Source organism: Anguilla anguilla, chromosome 16 (genome assembly GCF_013347855.1).
Source record: "Anguilla anguilla isolate fAngAng1 chromosome 16, fAngAng1.pri, whole genome shotgun sequence".
NCBI lineage: Eukaryota > Metazoa > Chordata > Actinopteri > Anguilliformes > Anguillidae > Anguilla > Anguilla anguilla.
The window spans coordinates 29,794,446-29,814,950 of record NC_049216.1 but is presented as its reverse complement, the minus strand read 5'-3'; the positions used below and the strand labels follow the sequence as shown (position 1 = coordinate 29,814,950).

At 46.7% G+C, this 20,505-nt stretch overlaps 2 protein-coding genes across 6 annotated transcripts in view; one reads left to right on the top strand and one right to left on the bottom strand.

The window, feature by feature from the left end:
* The window catches only part of cep89 (centrosomal protein 89), an 85,956-nt gene that overhangs the window by 46,578 nt on the left and 18,873 nt on the right, over window positions 1-20,505 (top strand). For all 5 annotated transcript variants that reach the window (XM_035396320.1, XM_035396319.1, XM_035396318.1 and 2 more), the window contains one exon: window positions 19,334-19,503. In XM_035396320.1, the coding sequence (XP_035252211.1) occupies window positions 19,334-19,503 (170 nt within the window). The remainder of the gene's footprint in view (window positions 1-19,333; window positions 19,504-20,505) is intronic.
* On the bottom strand, window positions 949-19,301 carry zgc:165481 (uncharacterized protein LOC100073327 homolog). Its single transcript, XM_035396323.1, has 2 exons — window positions 19,175-19,301; window positions 949-2,632 (listed from the first exon to the last, which is right to left on the bottom strand). The coding sequence occupies exon 2, from the start codon at window positions 2,616-2,618 to the stop codon at window positions 1,878-1,880; it is 741 nt and encodes a 246-aa protein (XP_035252214.1). The 5' UTR covers window positions 2,619-2,632; window positions 19,175-19,301; the 3' UTR covers window positions 949-1,877.

Genomic DNA, 20,505 nt, shown 5'->3' with positions numbered 1-20,505 from the left:
TAAATCTTACTTCTTATTTTGGGAGTGAAGAGAAATCCATACTTGAAACAAAGAAATCCTCAGTAATCATGGTAAACTAATATTACATGGTTCATATAAATATGTTTGTTTAAACTTCATTATAGCATAATATATGATGGAATTAACATGGTAGAATATGTTTGATCAAAGCTTACCTCATAATGCATGTATTTACAAGACAGTAAATGAGCAACTATTGCAACAGGTAGCACATCATATAGGGAATGCTTTGCTCCCTGATTGCACTCTGTAAGAATTCCTCTTTTTGGCTTTCAGCTAATTAAAATTGTTAAGTGTATCGACGGCCAGAACATTTGTGTGCCTGTCGTTAGCAATTTATCAAAATAAATCTTGGATGGGTTTTATTTACCTGACCTTGACCAAGCAGCAATGTCACCAAGTTAAATGTTTGCACCTGAATGAGGATCATGTGGCTACCTTAAGGATGATGTCATACAAAACATGTAGCTGGGGGTTGCGGGGTGGCTCATCCAGGTAAGGCAATGTTTCAGGTTGTGGATGGGCCCCGAGGTCTTATATCGAATATGGACAAACCCCCAACACCTCAATATGCTTTAACATGGCGTAAGGATGGGAAGGATTCAGTCGCTATACTCCCACTGGTGGCCACACGTCTCCCTGTTGGGCTGCAGCACATAACGGACAGGTGTGATTTAGCCTTTTTCTTGTCTTCCTTTTAAATAGAGGTACTCCTTGATCTTGGTATTTTAACATGAAGTCCTCATTTCTGTATCTACTGCAAAAATATATTAGTCATCAACAGCGTGACAGAAACTATTCTGTGTGGCAGTGAAACATCTTAGTGGTATTATACCCATTTTCTATGTAAACAGTATTACAGTATTATTTTATGGAGGGAGAGCGGCAGATTCCCACTGAGGAATTAAAACACTGGCACTAAATTGGTTTTGTTTTGGTCCATGGAAATTTAATTTGTTTAATCACGTTCTGGTTTCCTGTGTATAATTCTATTACCAAGAGAAGCGAAAAAATATTTTAAAGTCCATACATTTTCAAATCATTGCATATTATTTAAGATGAAAATGTTAAAAATGATTTAAGAACAGTCAAACATTCTAGTGTTCACAGTTTTAACATCAAACATTTAGAAGAACCTAAAATGTCAATGTTGGCACATGAATGATAGCTATGAATTTTCCATAGATTTTTTTAACAGCAGACAAGTCACTATTTAGAACAGCAACACACAAATAAACTTCATTATGAGACCATTTGGATCTGTAATTTTGCGCTTTCAATTTAATGTATTTTATAAATAAATACAAAATCAATTTTTAAAAACCTCCCATTTGATTTCTGTGGTTGTCTGCAGTTGGTACTGTAGTTCCCCTTTCCTTTTTTAAGGCAGAGGTCCCTTTGAAGACCACTTTACAGGTCTCAAAGCTTAGACTGAAGCATTCTGGATCAGATTCGTGAAATTCAAAGAAACAAAGACAAGTTGACTACTTCAGGGCATAAGTAACACGTCACATCATCCCAGGGTTGACAGCAAAACCACAGTACTCGTCCACAATGTAATACTAATAAGTGCAAGTGCTATAGTGCATCTTACCAGGTTACATTACTCTTAAGGAGTGCTCTGTGTTTAAAAAAAAAAATCCCGATCTACACCTGGTTCTGATGTGGGACAACTGACATTTATGACAACTCATGGGAGAGGTGTTGCGGAGAGGAATCTCCACCTTTTTTTGTCTTTCTTTTTTAAAACTTTTTTTAAAGCATCATTGAAAGTGGGCGGCTGGCGTTGGAGGTACTGTGCGTCTCTGCCTCAGGCGCCAGGCCGTGGGGAGCGGGCAGTGCCCCGGCGCACGCATTCAGCTCCGGGAGGAGCAGTCGCACATGCCCTGGCACAGGCACTGGCAGAACCCGTACACCAGGCACACAGTCAGGCTGGAGGGCACCAGGCTCACGCACACGATGCCCAGCGTCACCCGCTGGATCACCAGCAGGTAGATCCCCAGCGGCAGGGAGCCGAAGTAGAAGAAGCCCAGCAGCCAGACCAGTATCCTGGGCACGTGGTTGCAGAATTTGGAGAAGACGTCCTGGTCCGCGGGGCCGTTGGAGGTGACGGACACGGAGTCCAGGCTCTGCTCCGCGTAGTAGTCCGAGCTGCCGTTTCGGCTGGGCGAGCGCTGCAGGTCCCTCTGCACCTCCATGATGGTGATGACCAGGCAGTTGGAGGAGTCGTGGGACGGGCTGGAGGACGAGAGGTTCTTTGGGGTCAGGACCACCTCCTTGCTGTCCGAGCTCCAGGACTTGTCCCGCGTGGCCAGCTTGGACATGATGTTGGAGTCGTCGGGCAGCCCCGCCACCTCGTACTCGGTGACCTCCGTCTCGTGGCGGCAGAACGGGCAGCTGATGAACTGCGAGCCGTCGCCCATGTCCAGGATCTTGTTGAGGCAGCGGGCGCACACCCTGTGCAGGCAGTCCAGGATCTTGGGCTTGCGGTTGTGGGCATTGTAGCGCTGGTAGCAGATCTTGCACTCCAGCTCGTCGCTGGCGGGCCTCTCCTCTGCTGCTGCTGCTGCTGCTGCTTCCGTCTGGGCGCCGCTCATGTTTGCGTCATGCTCTGCAGGGGAAAGGCGGACAGACAGACGTCATCGGTCAGTAGCGCCGTACGTAAGGTCAAAGGTCAGCCGCTAACCTGAAAAGTGACGTCCCGTGTTACGCGAACACGCACGTGATAAATAGTACAGGCCAGTGCTCCCGGGGCGTGTGGTTCTTCGCTCTCTGTGGTTTGTCGTCTTCCAGACGTTAGCCAGAAATGTTCAGCTAGCATTTAACATTCTGTCTAAGAGCTATTTATGGATTTATCTGTGAGAAAACCTGATTAATCTGTCAAAAACAATAGAAGCACTCGGGGTATTGTGCCAAAGGCCTTTCATTGCTTTTCCTTTGGACAGGGTAACACTGCGTGACAGCAGTTCTGCGTGTTATTACCTGCATATCACAGATCGTTGCTTATGGTGGTGCAGTAGTCCTGGGCTTTTGTGCATTACGTCGGGACGATGTTACCTTTATGTTATCTTTTATGTGATCTCGTTAATAGCTCTCTCTGTAGCTGTGCTTAATTTCCTTTGGTCACTGTCTGTCGCTGTTCTGACATTCCCTGATTTTATGGACTGCGACCTCCCGTGGCAATAAAAGACAAATGATATCCATTTCAGTGTGCCGTCTACAGACACATTTTGGATTTTTTTTTAATTTTATTGAGAAATATTTATTTCTCAAGGTTTGGCATTTACAGTTGTTTCTGGATAATTGAAGGCATACTTTTTTTTAGGAGAAATTAGGAGTGCTTTGTCTCTATTTAAATGCGGGATTAGTGAGATATAAATTCAGGATTAGTGATCCATATTATTTATTTACCTGTCTTCAAATGCGCAGTTAACATTATTAATTACCGTTTGTTGATTGAATAGCATATCGGAGGGTAATGGAGCAAGCTTTTCTTCATCCAGAGGAAATTGATCATATTTTTATTTTTTTACTGGAGGACAAATAAACCTATTAATTAATTGTGTATGTAATTCTCTACATTTAATAAAAATAGATTCTGGCTGAAACCAAATAACAAAAAGAAATAATCCCAGAGAAATGTGTTTCACAAGTGCCTGAAGGCTGCTGTTTTATCCCACTGGCTGTTTCAATGTCATTAAAAAGAGGCTTGTTAAAGCCAGTCCTCTTCATGGATGTCTGGACTGTTCATAACTGATAATACATACGCATAGAGCTTTTCAGAGTTATATGGCCAAAGCATGAGAGTCCATCCATTGTGTACTTGGTAATATGATGGCCTTTCAGCATTTGGACAAAGCTGATCCTCTGCAGTCTCCATAATAAGGTTTTATTGTTTCTTCCTTTTCAACTAGGTAAACATCAGATAGAACCTTACGCTTCCTGAAGGACCTTCAGCTGTGACACTCGGCGCACACAAACGGGAGAATAAAAAAAATTACGCAAAGTAATTTCTTGGAGTCAAAATATTAAGATTCAGTCAAAGTTTTCTTGCGACGCAACGTGAGAAACAAGCTCTCTCGCTGTGGAAGGCCTGCTGTGCATCTATAACCTCCTGTCAGACACGAAACTTGCCTTGTTCCGTTTCATTTTTTTCCCCGAGATGACAAGCTGGTCCTGTGCGTGATCGTGTTAGCGATCGCCTGATTTCACAACCCCGTTCTGCACAGTCGCCTCACACAGAGCCTGTCTGCAGCACACACCTGTAAGGGTGTTGCTCCATAAAAAAAGCTTGACTTTTTTTTTTTTTTTCTCAATCAATTCTGAATAGCCAATTCTTACAGCTCATATTGAACAAACCCTTAGCACTGTTGACTGCTGCTACTGCTGTATTCTCTTGGCAAACGCCAGGCACAAGTTTGGGCTAAAAGAGTAGTTTCTGTTCATTTATGACAAAAAGGTGGCATCATCATCAATGATGCTCGCTATTAAACTTTGAATCCAGTTAAAGGAAACCGTTTTGAAAGGATAAGCACACACCAGCTGTGGTTTAATGTTTTCAACATGAACATTTAAACAGTTGATATTGTCAGAATTATGACTGTGTGAGGCACATTGTTGGAGTATTATGCGCAATCACAATATGTTGTATAGCAGCTGTTAAGGAAAAAAAACTAAATCCAATTTCAGAAATGACCTTTGCAGGTTGTTTTAATAGGATGAAGCAGGTTTAATTTTATGGCCTGCTTGATATCCTGTCATTTAGCTGTATGAACCATTCAGTTTTTACATTTGTCTGGTGGCCGCTTCTGACTTCATTACTCCAACAGTCCTTCTTAGACTAACAGTTCATAGATTTCCATTGGTACATCAGTTGTGATGTGCAAGTCGTACGTCTGCAAGCATACAGTTGGAAATACAGCACAATCTACAGGTGCTGTCAGGGGGAGATGGGGAGGCAGGGAGGAACGCGATGAGTAATTCTCTGACAAGAGCAGCACTAGGTAGCGGTGTTACCTTTCCTTGTGGATTGTGCAGGCAGCGCTTAGTATTGACAGTTTAAATGGATTAAACGCGGAAATTTTATTCAGGCAAATGAAAAGGAATGGAAGGGGGACGTATAATTATGCTAGTGATCGCATGCAAAATGGTGGACATAAAATGGGCAGAGATTGATATAAATTGCTCTTCCGTTCAATAACTGGCTGTCTGTGTAGCGCTGAGATGGGGAGGATCTAGATATACTTTGTTGGATATACTTGGCAGGCTTTGGTGGTATATGGTAGTAGACCAGCAATGGGGACAGTGGTCTCAATGGAACAAATGATGCTGCTGGTGTGTTTGGTGTGCCATGCTTGTCAGTGGCTCAGCTGAGTTCATATGTATATGTGTGTGCAACCATAACCTTGCCTGTCTTAAGTAAAAGCCTGTTTGCCTCATAAAGTGGCAACTCTGATACTTGCACAACTTTAGGGAGGGAAAAAGCGAGAGTTGAATGTTAGCTTCAGCACACAAACCTAAAAACTCCCCAAGCTTCAGCAAGTGTGGGAGAAGGCCATCACTGGCCCTGCAGTCATGCACAGAGGTGTGGAAATAGTCTTGCCTGAGGGCCCCGGCAGCCAGTTACTGGGTTGATGGAGTATGGGTCCTGAAGCTCGCCGGGAGGGGGAGCAAGGGCCAGTCCTGTTGGGGTTCAGCTACCTCACTGTGTTTTAGAGGGCAGTGACGTTGGGATGAAGCCATGTCGCCCGTGGCTGTTTTCCAACTTTCCTGCAAAAGTTTCTGGTTTCGTATTTTGCCGTTATGTAAATTGCTCACACACTTTGTGTGTTTCAGCAAGTTTCGCAAGCCTGACAATAGTAGTTTGTTCTTCTAACATGACCTTCGTGTAAAATATCCTCGGCTAAACCGGTGTAAATTTATTCTAATAACAAATCAAGTCATTCAACTGTCATACATCAGTTGCTAATGTTTCTGATGGTTATTGTTGCTGTCCGGCCGCAACTCCCCTGTTCTGCTGCGAGGACAAAGCAGCTGAAATATAATCATCCACAGTCTTTCGCTTTTTTTTTTTTTACAGACTTGCTGGTGTCTTGCGGAGGGGAAAGCGCTCAGCAGCATGAGATTGTGTGATCAGAGCAGAATGCAGCCAAGTACAGCCTTGAGCTTCTCTCAGAAATCTCGTTCAATATAACTATTTGATACGTTTCACGACATTACATTTCATTATCCTGAGCGACGGGCAATGACTTGTCAGCTCTTGAATGTTTTCGTACATTTTTAAGTTGCGTACTGAAGTAAAGCAATAATTGAAAACGCCTCAAATTGTTTTCGGGAATGCTTCCTCCAAATTAGTTTGGGCTGAATAAATCTGAAAGTCGCACTTTCGGGCTAAGTGCATTTATCAGATTCTGTATAAATCCCTGGTACGCCACTCCTGTTGTCTTGACTACAAGAACAAATTTCAAATTTTTTCCGTGTAAGTGCTATCACATTAGTGTTTCAAATTGCAGCAGTTTCTGGCTAAAAATCCTAATTTCCACCCCACCAAGCTCCAGATCAGTGCACCACGAGGCTTTCACTTTGTCCCCAGCTGTTCACCTGTGTGTGACAGAGAAACAAATGGGAGAAGCTTCCAGAAAGACGAGGCTAATGAAGCTAATTGCGTTCCTGCTCTCAGTGCTGTGCAGGCTGTTAGCTGTGATTTATTATCTGGACTGCGCGTCCACCTCCGCGTGTTTCATATCTAGGCCTGCATCCTGAAATTTGGTGTTTGTCTGTTTCGTTTAAAAAGATGCCGTTGTGTGTATTGGAGGCGTTACTGTGATTAATGATAGTGGTGTGTCTGAACCCAAATACCCTATTTAGAAATGAACAGTAAATGTGTTGTTTAGAATAATTTTTTTTATTCAAAGTTGATAAATGGTGTTCTGAAAATGCCTAATGGTGAGATTGGTGGAAAAAGTGCATTATTGCCATCCACCAACACCCCTCCCCCCCCCCTTTTCTTGAATGTGACTACGGACGCAGTTGTTTGAAGATGCCCACATAGTGCTGTCTCTGCACACCCATAATTAGTGCTATATTTACTTGTAGTATATTATAGTGACTGTATAAATCTGTAGTTGATTCTACAGGTATAAATAGTAATTAATAACATAAACAAAAGGTTGTGAAAGCTGTAATGGGCATATTCTTGTGGAGGATATTCTGTCATGGTATATTGTACTTTTCAAGTTTAGATTTCCTGCAGTTGTTTTGCAGTTCTATTTTCGCTTATCATAAAAAAATACCATTTTCTCCATTTCTTTTTTCATATAAATCGTGGATTAACTCGGCTGGCCTTTTATTATTATGACTCGCTTTCGCCAATGCAGGTGGTCCTACAGCCCACGGGTATTTTACATTTTTTACTGCATATTTTATCAGTATATTAGCTTCCCACCAGCTGAGTATGTGTGGAGTCTTGAGCTCATTTTACAAGCTCATTTTATGCCATATATTGGCTGCATGCAAAAATGATTGGTGCTTTATGATCTGGTCTGTCCTCATTATTTCTTATGAAGGTCTTTGACAATGAAGGACCATATGTTTCACAGAAAAAGGGTAAAAGCACTGTTGAAATTTTCAATGGTAAACATATGCTATAGAATAATTTATTCATTTGGTGCCATTAAAAATGCATTGTGAACAGAGTATTTCCTTTGGGAACTTGGCCAAGTGCCTTATCTGCAATTACAACAGCATCATTTTCATGTATTTTATCACATTCCCAAAACCTTCTGAAATGAAACAAAATGCCTTAATAGCTGTGAGAATTCAGACACCCTTATAATTTATTTGGGAAACATGGCATACCATAGGTGGTGATATAGATGCCTACGTCTATATGTGTATGTCTTGTGAAAAATACGTAGATCCTTCTCTTGATTGCTCTAAAGACGGTTCTTAAACATGTCTTTCGTGTTGCAGCCTGCATATTCTAGCGTGAAAACGGCACAAAATGTCCGGCTGGTGACCTGCGTACGGCAAAAGACCCCCTGGTGTTTTAGGCATGGTGTGCTGACGCCGCAGGCTCTCTCTGTTATTCTTACTGTCTCTTTCACCTCAGCATCACTCCCACTCTCAGTCCCTCTTACCGCGGGGCGAACATCACCTTCCCTCACAGTCCGCTTATTATGTGGAGAAAAATGGCGTGTGTGTACGGTAATGGGTTGACATGATCCCCTTAGCAGTCAAGTAATGGCAGCGATAGTGTCACTGAGCGCACAGTCATTAGGGGGATTGGGTTCCTCGGTACGGGCATGACGGGCGGCGGAGCGGGAATCGAGTCTGTCGAATCCTTCGCTTGCGGACCGGGCGCAGATGGCGGGCTCTGTCTCTCCAGCCCCAGAATATACACTGCGTCTGTGACTCAGAGCCGCCTATTTCTGGACCGCCGTCGCTGGTTCTGTGTTCTGTTCTGTAGCGGTGCCGTTCTCGTCGAAAGCATCTCCTGTAGTGTACGTCTGTCAGGTCCACATTCTGAAGATGTCACTGCTTTCCGCATTTGTGCGTTTGAGATTGTCCAGCGGGTGTCAACTCTCAGCTACATTTAACATATTGATTTAGATAATGTGGTTTGCTGCAGAGTTGTTGTAAATTATGAATTATTCAGATTGTTATTCCCCCTCCTGAATATTTTAAAGCCATTATTTTTGTTTACACTCTATTGATGTGTGCCCTTTTTTAGAAATTAAATGTGCTGTGAAAATGTTTTCTTAGCCGACCCTGAAATCCCTACGGTGAAATGCCCTGAAAAAACTGACAGTTGAGAGTGAAAATAAAAGAAAGCAGATGTTTTTTTACAGGATTCTCAGAATAACAGCATTGTATTGTTGAAGAATATTTTATATTTTATACCTGTGCGGCAGGGGCGAGTCCGTTAAGTGCCTTTTCATTCTGTGTGTCTAAATGTTCCCTTGTATTCTTGTCTTCAGTGTTAAACCATACTATGCAGATTTTTTTTCTTCCTGTGGTTCTGCATTTACGATCAAAGTCTCCTCCTCTGTCTTCAACCCCGCCCACTCACCCCAAGTACCCCACCTAATGTAGCTAGCTGGATAGCTAGAGATAAGATTACTTTTTTAGGTCCAACAGACAACAAGTCATTGCTTGCATTGCTTTTCATCCCCTGGGTGAACTTCACCACCGAGGAGAAGCGATTCCAAGGTTCACTTCTCAAACGAGCCCTTGCCAACTTGTCTTTTTGCTTCGCTGTGTCTGGCCGTCTTCACTAGTTAGCTAGCTAGCAAGAAACACTCCAGTGAAATCCGATCCCAAACTACAGGCTCTGTAGCCGCGCCCACCCCTCCCCACACAGAAAGGAGTGCCACGCCTAGGAACATCCAGAACACATTTAAAAATAACAAACACAGGTAAAGGTGCACAAATTTGGCGAAAGTGCATGAAGACAGATCGCCAGTTGAATCATAGACATGCCTTAGCATGGTTCTTCTGTAATTGTTTTAAGGTAAAAACAAAAAACAAAAAAATCCTGCATAGTGTGCCTTTAACGCGAAAGCTAAGGAATCGAACGGTCAGCATGCCGCAGTGAAAAGGCAGCCAAACCCAAGATTCCTCAAGCACATCTGCAAGTGCTGTAGCGCTGTGACTGTGTCCCAAGTGGAGGAAAACGCACTTTGCTCCAGTTTGGAGCTGCCTGACTCTCACGCCTGTGCTGGAGTTACAGGCGTCTGCGCAGCCCTCCCACCATGCTAGTTTTCCTGGGAAGGTCTGCTGTTTGAAAACAGCGTTTCCCTCACAAACGAGCAGACAGATTTTTTAAAACGACGTCGCGGAGGCCCGGTTTCCTGGGGGAGCGTGTCCTGTCGAAGGACCGGGTGAAGGGATGGGTCCCGTGAACCCGGGGATGAAATTCTGACCGTGCCGCCTGCCGGGTGGGGAGTCACGCAGGGCAGCGCCCGGCGGGCCAGAGCCGTGCCCGAGCAGGGTTTAATTTGGCAGGGTGCCCCCCCCGCCCCCCCCCCCCCCATGCGAGAACGCGTGTGTGCTGGTCAGTCGAGCGGACCACTGGGTCTTTCTGCACCGGCTGTAAACATGCTACTGACAGCCCGTGCGGTGACTGTGGAGGTAAAGGTTGCGTTAACCTTGCAAATGGTTACCATTGGTTACCACTGCAATCAGGTCTGTGAAAGGAACTGACAGGTGGTTATTCTGCGTCAGGACGTATGTTAATGGTAAAACGCTCCTGGCAATGCCATTTAGTCCAGCCTGTTAAGCTCAGCTTTTTCTGCCATTCGTCCTGTTGTTCTGGAGGTCTGCTGCTCTTAAATGCGTGTGGAATTGAAGGTAGACAAATTTAGATTTTAAGGAAGGGCATTTATTTATTCTTAATGGCTTGGGCAGTCCCTGAAAAGTGGGAGTGGCAAACAAGCTGAGCTGTAGTGAATGTGTTTTGGACTTGTTTGTGAATGTATATATAATGATTTATCCTGTCAGATTTATCCCCGTCTCATCTTAATTTTTATCCTCTCAAATAAATTACATTTGGCAAGGGCCCGCCTCCTGAAGTAAATATTGATGAGACCCTAAGTGGCCTTTTGTTGCCGTGTGTGTGTGCCCTTTTATTCTTTGTCTGCGGAAAGGTTCTTTCTGACTCTCTGACTGTGCTGGTTTTGATCATTGGGAACGCTCTGTGAAATGCTCTGCTCAGTGTCCTGTTGTGCGTGCTTTCCTCTCTCTCTCTCTCTCTCTCTCTCTCTCTCTCTCTCTCTCTCTCTCTCGCTCTCTCTCTCTCTCTCTCGCTCTCTCTCTCTCTCTCTCTCTCTCTCTCTCTCTCTCTCTCTCTCTCTCTCTCTCTCTCTCTCTCTCTCTCTCTCTCTCTCTCTCTCTCTCTCTCTCTCTCTCTCGCTCTCTCACCGCTCTGAAGCTGGGGCACAGCCCTAATTCGGGATTCTGCAGAGGTGTCAGACTTCAGCGGTCTCACATCTGATTCTGCAGCTGTCCTGGCAGACGGAGACCCACCGACACGTTTTTGTATCGATAACAGGAAGGACAAATGCTTCCCCCAGGTGTCTGGGTGCTTGTAGAAATGCCCTTGCTGTGTTTTACACTCCAATCGACTGATAATTGCAGATGCTAGGAAGTTTGCTCACTGACATGCATAAGATGAGTGGGACTGAAATGGGACAGAGCCACACAGTAGTAGGCAATGCAGCTGAGCATGCAGCTTTATTTACTGTGTTATGCAATAGGGATTTCTGTGTATGGTCTTTATATTGCCCCTCACAATTAGCCTAGCTGTTTTGTCTGTTTGATTCAGTTAATGTGGTAAAGCTGCACTGAAACTACTAATGGTCTTAAAATGAACAATCATTCTTTGGGTTATTGAGTCACGGTTAAGTGTTCTTCCTTCAACGCGCCAGCCTAGCATGTTATAATGCTGTCCTCGGTGAATGATTTTGTGCCTTATAGGGACCTGGCCACGTGACTGTGTGTGTCCTTATTAATGCTTACAAATGTTTGTGGTGCGCGTTATGCATTAAGCTGAGTTTGATTAACGGGTGCCATTTGTAGCTGATATATGACTTGTCAGTGAGCAGTGGAAGGGCTGTCAGGTTCCTGGGTGCTCCCCCCAAAAAGATTTATCCCCCCCCCCCCCCCCCCCCGGAGACACGCCCGCTCCACGCCAGACATGTCGTCTCCTCGGTAAACATTTCTCTCCGCTCCTGGGCTCTGGCGGAAAGGTTAATGGCCGATTTACATGACAATTACCCGGCTCTGTCGTGGCGGTGCACCTCCCCGCGGAGGGGGAGCGGAGAGGAGGCCTCCGGGCCTCCGAGATCCTGGCCACAAAGCCGGAGAAATGCGATCTGCGGAAGCATTTCCCATGATCACCCTGGCTCACGCCAGGCCGCTGAGGAGGATCCGTAGGCCAAGGCGTTCGTCTAGGGCGGCGCACGACGGGCGCGATGTGTCGCTTCCAATCACTCAAAGGTCACACTCATTAAAAATTCATTCATGCCATGTTTCATTCTGGCCAAATGAATTTTAATAGGTTTTTTTTGTGTGTGAGTGTGTGTGTGTGTGTGTGTATTCACTTTTCAGGAGTTTGATAAAGAACTTCACATCCATCACCAGTGCCCTTTGTTGGCATCGCTTTAAAAACCGTCTTCAGGCGATTAGGCTATTCAGAATTAAAGCACTGTTAAAATATCCTTTTCACAGTGTCTCAACCTGATTTGCATTCAGCAGAGACGATATCCTTAAAGGTTATGTGGAAACGTTGCAGCAGCAGAAAAATCTGTCGCTCTTCAGCAGTATTCAGACGTGATAGCCAATTTGATGACTGACTTGAGGGGAAAGAGTGTCTCTGGTAAACTGCAGAAGAAATGTTTAATGTTCCGCCCCTCCACAGTCCCCTGCCTGCTCAGCTAATGATCTCTGGGTGATCTGGGTGCTTTGTCTCAAATAATACTGAATGGACACCTTTCTTTTTACCATTTCTAAAAAAAAATTGTGTGGAACGCTGAATAAAGTCAGAATTAAAGATGCACTACTTGGCCAAAAGTATGTGGACACCTGACATCCGACATCTCATCCACAATTATGGGCATTAATATGGAGTTGGCCTGCCCGTTGCTGCTATTACAACCTCCAGTCTTCTGGGAAGTTTTTATACTAGGTGTTGGAGCACTGCTGCAGGGATTGACTTCCATTCAGCCAGAAGAGCATTAGTGAGGTCGGGCACTGATTGGGCGATTAGGCCTGGCTCGCAGTTGAGGTTGAGGTCAGGGCTGTGTGCAGTCAAGTTCTATATGGACCTCGCTGTGTGCCTGGGGGAACTGTCATGCTGAAACAGGAAAGGGCCTTCCCCAAACTTTTGGGGAAGCACAGAATCGAATATGCCTTACTGATCTAAATCCAAAATCCATTGGATTTTCGATAAGACGTTATCAGGCACATAGAGCTGTGTTTGTATAGAATTGGGTTCAGCCTGTCTCCTGCGCTGTAAAATATATTGGAAGCCAATTCCACCTCAGTAAACCGCCCGGATACTTCTTTTCCACGACAGCGGACCACAGAGCTTATCGTATATCCGTCTCATGGCACCAGCAGTGAGTTAGAGGCTCATGTACCGGTTCACCGACGTGCCTGCGGGTCCAGCTCTTCCACCACTCTCAGTTGGGGGGGCGGGCTGTAAACGAAAGGAGGCCGGCTCTCGCTTTGTTTCTCTGGGCCGGTAAATATCGAGGGAGCCGGCTCACAGACCGGCACAGCTGAGCGCTGTGTTAAGGCACTGGGTTTTGCCACCTTCCCTCCCACTGAAGGGTAACGGTTAATGGTTTTTAACCGCAGTGTCAAACTGCCGAACGGTGCGTCTGCGACGAGAAGTTCCGTTAGCCGGTCGGTCCGCTCGGCTAATTACTGCGTTCGGGCTCTTTTCCTGTGTTTCCCTTGGTTTTGCTCCAGCACGCGGGTCAGCGCGGCCATTGTGATTCCCATTTTGTAAAAGCGTGGGTTGTCGGTGGAGATGAAGGACGTGCTTCCCTTATCGAATAAGGCTGTGCCAGTTAACCGGAGCTGATGTTACATTGAAAAGCTCTGTCTGAGACACCACATTGTTTTTCCTCCCCCCCCCCCCCCCCCCCCCTTGATTTTGCTGGATAGAAAAAGGCTGCAAAGCTCTCCCGTGGAGGTACCTGGCAACATGCCCACGAGCTTGAGAAGTGGTTACTGCTATGAACGAGCAAATGGGAAATTCTGCAGCATCGGTAAAATTAAGTTTGTTCGGCGGTTTCTCTGTGCCAGTGATCTTCATTACTGGTCCTGGAGAGCTGCAGGGTCTGCTGGTTTTTTGCTTTCGCCTCAATATCAGCGGCCGATTCAGACCCAAGAAACCACCAGGTGAGGTGAGCTAACTGCGTAATCGACTGCTTCATTTGATCAATAAGGTGCCGAGCAACAACAAAAACCAGCAGACCCTGCGGCCCACCAGGACCAGGAATAAATGCTCTGCACTGCTCTACATCATAAGATAAATTGTGCTAAAAAAAAAAAAAAAAGAAAAAGGTAGACATCATATCAACAGCTCTGGATCCACCATCAGAATGTCTGATCTGCTTCTGTTGATGGAATGACTTCATGAGTGTGTTCATGCCGGTCACATTCAGCATATCGTTTTGGCTTTTACTGTCCTTAGAACTGGTATCCGACTAATGTTCAGAGGAGCTACAAAGCCGCTTTTCCACCGCATGGTACCAGCTCAACTCGACTCGACTTTTTAGATTTTCCATCGGGAAAAAGTTGTGGATAGTACCTGGTACCTGGTACTTTATTTGTTATCACCTACGTCGAGGTTCCAAGCGAGCTGAGGCGATACCAAAAGGTGACGTGAAAACACTGCAGACCACTGACTGGTCAGAGCAACGCGTTTCATGCGGCGTCGCTATGACGACCAGCTACATTGACGGGGGTACTATCTGCAGTGGAAATCGAAGTACCTGGTGCCAAAAGCGAGTAGAGTCGAGTCGACTTGAACCGGTACCATACGGTGGAACAGCAGCTCAAGGGAATGCGTAAAAGAGCTTTGACTCTTTGACTCGGTTCTCCTCAGAGAGTATGTGACACACCTCTGATTACAGTAATTAGGCCCAATGTACAGTAATATTGCCTTTTCAATTACTGTGGGACCGTGAGACCATTCCTGCTTCTGTCTCTGTTAATGAAGGAGATAATTTACCCACATCTGAAGCGGGTCTACATTGTAAGCAACTTCCTGTCCACCGGCTATTCCCTGCATTGAGATGATGGAAGTCAGTGTTGCCTTAGCTGCTGGCACATTGAGTACTTTGCCTCCCTGTTGCTAATCCATGCATTCACAGGCAGAGCTGTGGCAGAGTTTTCCCCTCCTACGCCTCCAAACTCCTGTTGGTTTGCATTGCAGGCAGAGGACTTCCTGGGCATAAATGTTTGGGGGAAGGAAATCTGTTGCCGACCGTTACACATTGCCAGCTGTGTAATGGCTTTCTGCAGCAATATGTGAATGTGTATTAAGAGGGCGATTAGACTGGCCTGTTGCTGAAGCTTTAGCATGTATTCTAGGCAGGACACATCAGCCTACGAGGGATGATTTAAAAGGGCCATAATCTTGTGATATGTGTACTGCATCAGCTGTGCCGAGTCACTGAGCGTATCATTTTCATTTTCACATCTACCTTCTGTAATCTTTCTGTCATCTTTCACCTTCATGAAACAACAATGCCGATACATCCTACAGAAGCCTTGCTTTCTCCCGCTGTGATTCAGTGATAGTGGCCAATGTATAGCAGGCCCACTACAATGGCTATTGTAATTTAGCCGGATAAAGTGAACAGATTGATTGGACCAACATCATAAAGCATGGCTGCCAATGCATTTGGAAAGAGATCTGAATACAAATGATGGCAATTATCTCCCAAATGGTGGAAGCATATTAGCATTTCTGAACAAACAATGATCTTTTTTTTTTTAACAAATGTTTGTGCAAAAAATAGAACTTTTTTTTTCTATTTCTGTGCAAAATGGTCTCTTAGTTTTACACCATTGTGGGTTACCTGCATGCTTCCCAGCCTCTTGTATGCATTGATCACGTTGTTGGGGCAACGTGGCGCTTTATGTGACGCATAAATTTGCTGTTTGAGCATAACGGGCTTGTGTAAACATGCAGCCGTTGCTGCTGGATGCCAGTGCAGATGAAGGGCCTGTGAAGGCTGGTGCTAGCGCGCCGCTAACGCGGTGCTAACCTGGCGCTGACGTGGCGCTAACACCGCGCTAACCGGGTGCTAACGCTGTGCTAACCGGGTGCTAACACGGTGCTAACCGGGCGCTAACGCAGTGCTAACCGGGCACTAACGCCGTGCTAACCGGGCGCTAACACGGTGCTAACCGGGCGCTAACGCAGTGCTAACCGGGCGCTAACGCCGCGCTAACCCGGCGCTTACGCCGCGCTAACCCGGTGCTAACGCGGCACAACGGCTCTGCTCCCGCGTCTCTCGGGCCGCTGCGCTGTCCCGGAGACGCCCCCCCTCGGTCACGTCACACGGTAGTTCTGCGAGCCTCATTAACGCCTCCCGCCTATGGACAGGGTGGGCCCGGTGCTGCTGCCGGTTCTGCGCCCCCCGTTTACGATCCGGTACCGCCGTCACGAGTGCGTTTGTGCAGAGGGACGGCCAGTGTCCTTGAGCGTTTATTTATTATTTGTTTCTTTTTTTTTCCTAGTGAAAATGTTAATTCACACTGCTGTCATTTTGGCAATTGGCAGCGTCTTCCCTGTTGATGGATCCTCAGGCCTACATAGCATGGCTCAGAACCATTACTGTACGTGCTGACAATAATTCACCCGTGGTTGCCGCGGGTGTCTGTCGCATCGCACGTCCGTAACAAAATAACGTAAATCAAGTGAGCGCTCACCCAGGTCACATTTGTCTCTTTTTGTCCCCTTTTAAATGAGAGTGCTGCTCTGCCGTGGCAGTTCACAATAGCATCTAAATCACACTCGTTCTGTCAGTGATCAGACTGTGTCAAAGGGCCCGTTATTGGGGCTTTTCGCTGACAGGATGCCCCTCAGAGACGCTAAGACCTGCCAGACTGCTTTGCCTCTTGCAAGGTCGCTTTGTCCTGCCGTCTCCAGCCTGTATTGGCTGGAAGCACTCGGGCCTGTTTACTCTGTGTATGTATGAGCCACAGTTGTATCATGCAATTCACTAAATTGTCCCACAGCTTCGCCAGCGCTGTCATTCTTTCTCAAAGTCCGTGGCGTCACACAGTTCGCCGTGTCAGGCCTCAGACATCAGAGTCTATGTTGCCAGGCCCAATATTTCCTCATGGTTTAAAAAAAAAAAAAAAAATTCTCCCACAATAGCTGCACATTTTTTGTTATGTTTTATTTTATTTCAATTCTAGTAGAAAATCATTCAGTACTATAAAAAGGGAGAGAGATTGAGAGATTTGACATGAGTGTGTTTACTCATTTTATTTACCGTGTCTGTCCGATTGCATTTACTTTATTTGTTTTGTCTTATTGTGCATCATATCTGCGGATCAACATTAAGTGCAGGAGCTACTAGAATGTAGCCACTCTCATCTGTTGTATTAGCTGGCCTGTTCTAGAAATGAATGAGGAAATGTCAAAGATTTTACTAGACTTCAAATATAATCAGATGTATCCAGAGGAAAATATCCGGGACAGTCTGTATTTACCGTTAGGACAATGTGTCTGTGATCATGCTCAGGTCTGGCTACAGAGAGGGGTGTGTGCCAATGTCACCTTTGAAAAATAAAACCTCAGATGAATTTCTTCCCTGTTAACATGTTAATAGATAGGCGGATACTATCAGTAATTTCACTTTGCCTGCGTGATTAATTAGATCTTATGAAGAGGATTTATCTTTAAATGGACCTCCCTAACCATAAACAGGCCAAATTGACTCGATGCCTTAAACTGTTTGCCACACAGACCTCTTATAACACTGCACCTATTCCTGAAATAAAAGTTAAACAAACGGGATTGTAAAATGCGGTTGTTCAGTTGCGTAATTCCAGTTTGCCCGCGTGTGAAGACGATGTTAAGGGCGCCGTGTTGAGTCGCCGCTCTCTGGAGAGCGAGCGCACTCACACGCACGCAGAGCCACGGGCGCGAGCGGCTTTCGGGGGGGGGGGGGGGGCTGCGTTATTGACAGGCGAGCGAGCGGCGGTACGGACAGGCAGCTCCGGCAGCCTGCGGAGCCGCGCCGCCGCGTGACCGGGAGAGGCTTCGCCGCCTCGCGCCGCCCGAGTCTCTCGGCTCGGCCGCGCAAAGACGAGCGCGCGCGGTCCCGCGACGGTCCGGCACCGCTCGCCCGATCGATAAGTAAGCCAGACCACGCCGCCCGACGTCCAAAAACAGGGCACGTGCGGCCGCGGCCGCCAGGACCAAGTCAGCCCGAGCGCTGGCCGCCTGATCCATGGCGGGGTTTGAGAGCGTGCTCCTCACCGCCTGTCTTACTGCATGCAGCAGCAGCAGCCGATCCCTCTGATTAGGGCTCATAACAAAAGACGGATAAATCCCCCCCCGCCACCCCCCCGACTTGTCCTCAGAGCCCCAAAGTGTAGATGCCTTTTAACAGCGGCTGCTCCTTCAAAATAATCATCCACAGCCATTCAGTGCATCTCCCCCCCCCCCCCGCAATCAGATCTGCCTGGGTGCTGTCCCACACCAGGGCTAGGGGCTCATTAAACAACGGGAGACTTCTTTGTCTCTTATTCCCGTTTTTCACGACTGCCACAGGAGCCGGAGGGGGAAGTGCGAGCGCCTTCATCAACAGGCTGCTTTAGCACGGAGCGCAGAGCTCGCTTCCGTCCCCCGGCGCCTGCCGGCTGCTCGACTGCGGGTCAGGAAGCGCAGACCGAGCGCGTGCCGATCGGCCACCGCGGGCGCTGAGGGACGCCGCGTGCGACCGTGTCCGTTTATTATTACAACGTCTCCCTTTTCCAAAGACAATATCCGTCATCCCTAAGATGACGAAAGAAGGGGACCGTCTTACGGTCTGGAGCTGAACTACCTCGCCTGCGAGCTTGTTCCTGCTGCAGACACCAGAGAAAACACTGGGTGATTTTTTTTAATTTTTTTTTTTTAATGGTGCATGTCGTTCTGTGCTGCGCTGAGCGTGCTGCAGTAGTGAAACTGTCTGCTACTCCCAGCCTGTAATTAGTGCAAGTTGCCAGACAGGGATTTGCCGTTTAATCTCAGCATGGCCAGCGTTCGGTACTGAAGTCTAACGCTAATTGCTACGGCACAGTGCAACAAATGCTGTGCAACAGATACCTCCTCTTTCAGAAGAGAAAGCAGTGGGACTGAAACAAACATCATGCACTCAGATTTTTTTAATAAAATAATGAAATGCTGAGAACTGTAACGATAGCTTAACTGTATTGCTTTACACATGTTAACAGTCCATTCTTTAGCATGCACAACTTAAACAGTTCTGATTCCCACTGCACACACTGTTACCCTGCACAGGAGATCCCTCTACTTTCCCCACACAGTCAGGCACACACAAACCCACGCATATGCACACACACACACACACACACACACACGCTTTAGAGAGTTTGAAAGGATCGGGTGTCTTGCCTTGTGATGGCTGAACGTAGGTATTCCAGGGTCCCCAAAAGTATTCCAGCTGCAGGGCTCAGCGACCAGGCACCGAGTCCATGTCCTGTCTGAGCCCTGGCCGTGCTTTGCCTCCGCCCCCCCCCACCCCCCCTGACCCGTCCCGTCCCGCTCCGACAGGTGTACAAAAAGCAAGCGGCCGCCAGGCTGGGGGTGCTGGGCCACCGGCTGCTGGAGCAGGAGGACGACTTCGCCGGGAAGGCAGCGTCCTACCAGAGAGAGATCCGCCACCTCCAGCGGCTGCTGCGCGACAAGCAGGAAGCGCTGGACGGAGCGCTGCAGCAGAAAAGGTGAGCCAGCCAGTCACGGGCAAAACAAACCAATTACAGGCCACCGGTGGGAGCGGAGGGGCGGTGATAAACTGCACAGCTTCTCTCTCTCTCTCTCGCTCTCTCCCTCGCTGTCACACACACACACACACACACACACACACACTCTCGCTCTCTCTCTCTCTGTCTCTCCCTGTCTCTCTCTCGCTCTCTGTATCTCCCTCGCTGTCACACACACACACACACACACACGCTCTCTCTCTCTTGCTCTCGCTGTCACACACACTCTCTGTCTCTCTCACACACACTCTGTCTCTTTCTCTCTCTCACACACACTCTCTCTGTCTCTCTTTTTCTCTCTCACACATACTCTCTGTCTCTTTCTCTCTCACACACACACACTCTCTCTGTCTCTCTTTTTCTCTCTCACACACACACTCTCTCTCTCTCGCTCGCTTTCACACTCTGTTTGATGTGCCCCCACCCTCTCGCTCACTCTCACTCCCTCCCCCCACCACCTTTCTTCCTCTCATGCTCTCTCTTTTTCTGCTCTTTTAATCCCCCTTCAGTCCCCGCCCGCCTCTTCCCCTGCTCTCATTTCTACACGCATCGAGTCTTCAAAGAAAAATGCATTTGTCTGAGTACGCTATTTAAAAACCAGCAAACTTTTTTAATTTGCTATTGAAATCTCCATAAAGCTTAATTAATGTCCATTCCAGGTTAGGGTGACGCATTCTGAGGCAGAGACTATTCATTTTATGTTGTACACAAATTGGGAAATAGCATGTGTACTGTCCGGCTTTGCAAAGCTGGGCCAATTACATTGGAGTTCTGATGGAATTACTTTTGATTTAAGCTCTGTCTGGGTAAATGTCTTTCACGATGCTAGCAAAACAGGAAATCTTTAAAGCCTCTTGATGTCTGTTCTGTTTGTCAGGTTTCAGACAGCCATGCAGTGAGAGATGGAAGATTTGCTTGGGGGGTAGCTTCTCAAATAGGTGGCAGCTCAAGTAAAATAGCTTT

Coding starts and splice junctions, on each gene's coding strand:
- zgc:165481 (XM_035396323.1), bottom strand. CDS start 2,618: ATGAGCGGCGCCCAGACGGAAGCAGCAGCAGCAGCAGCAGCAGAGGAG.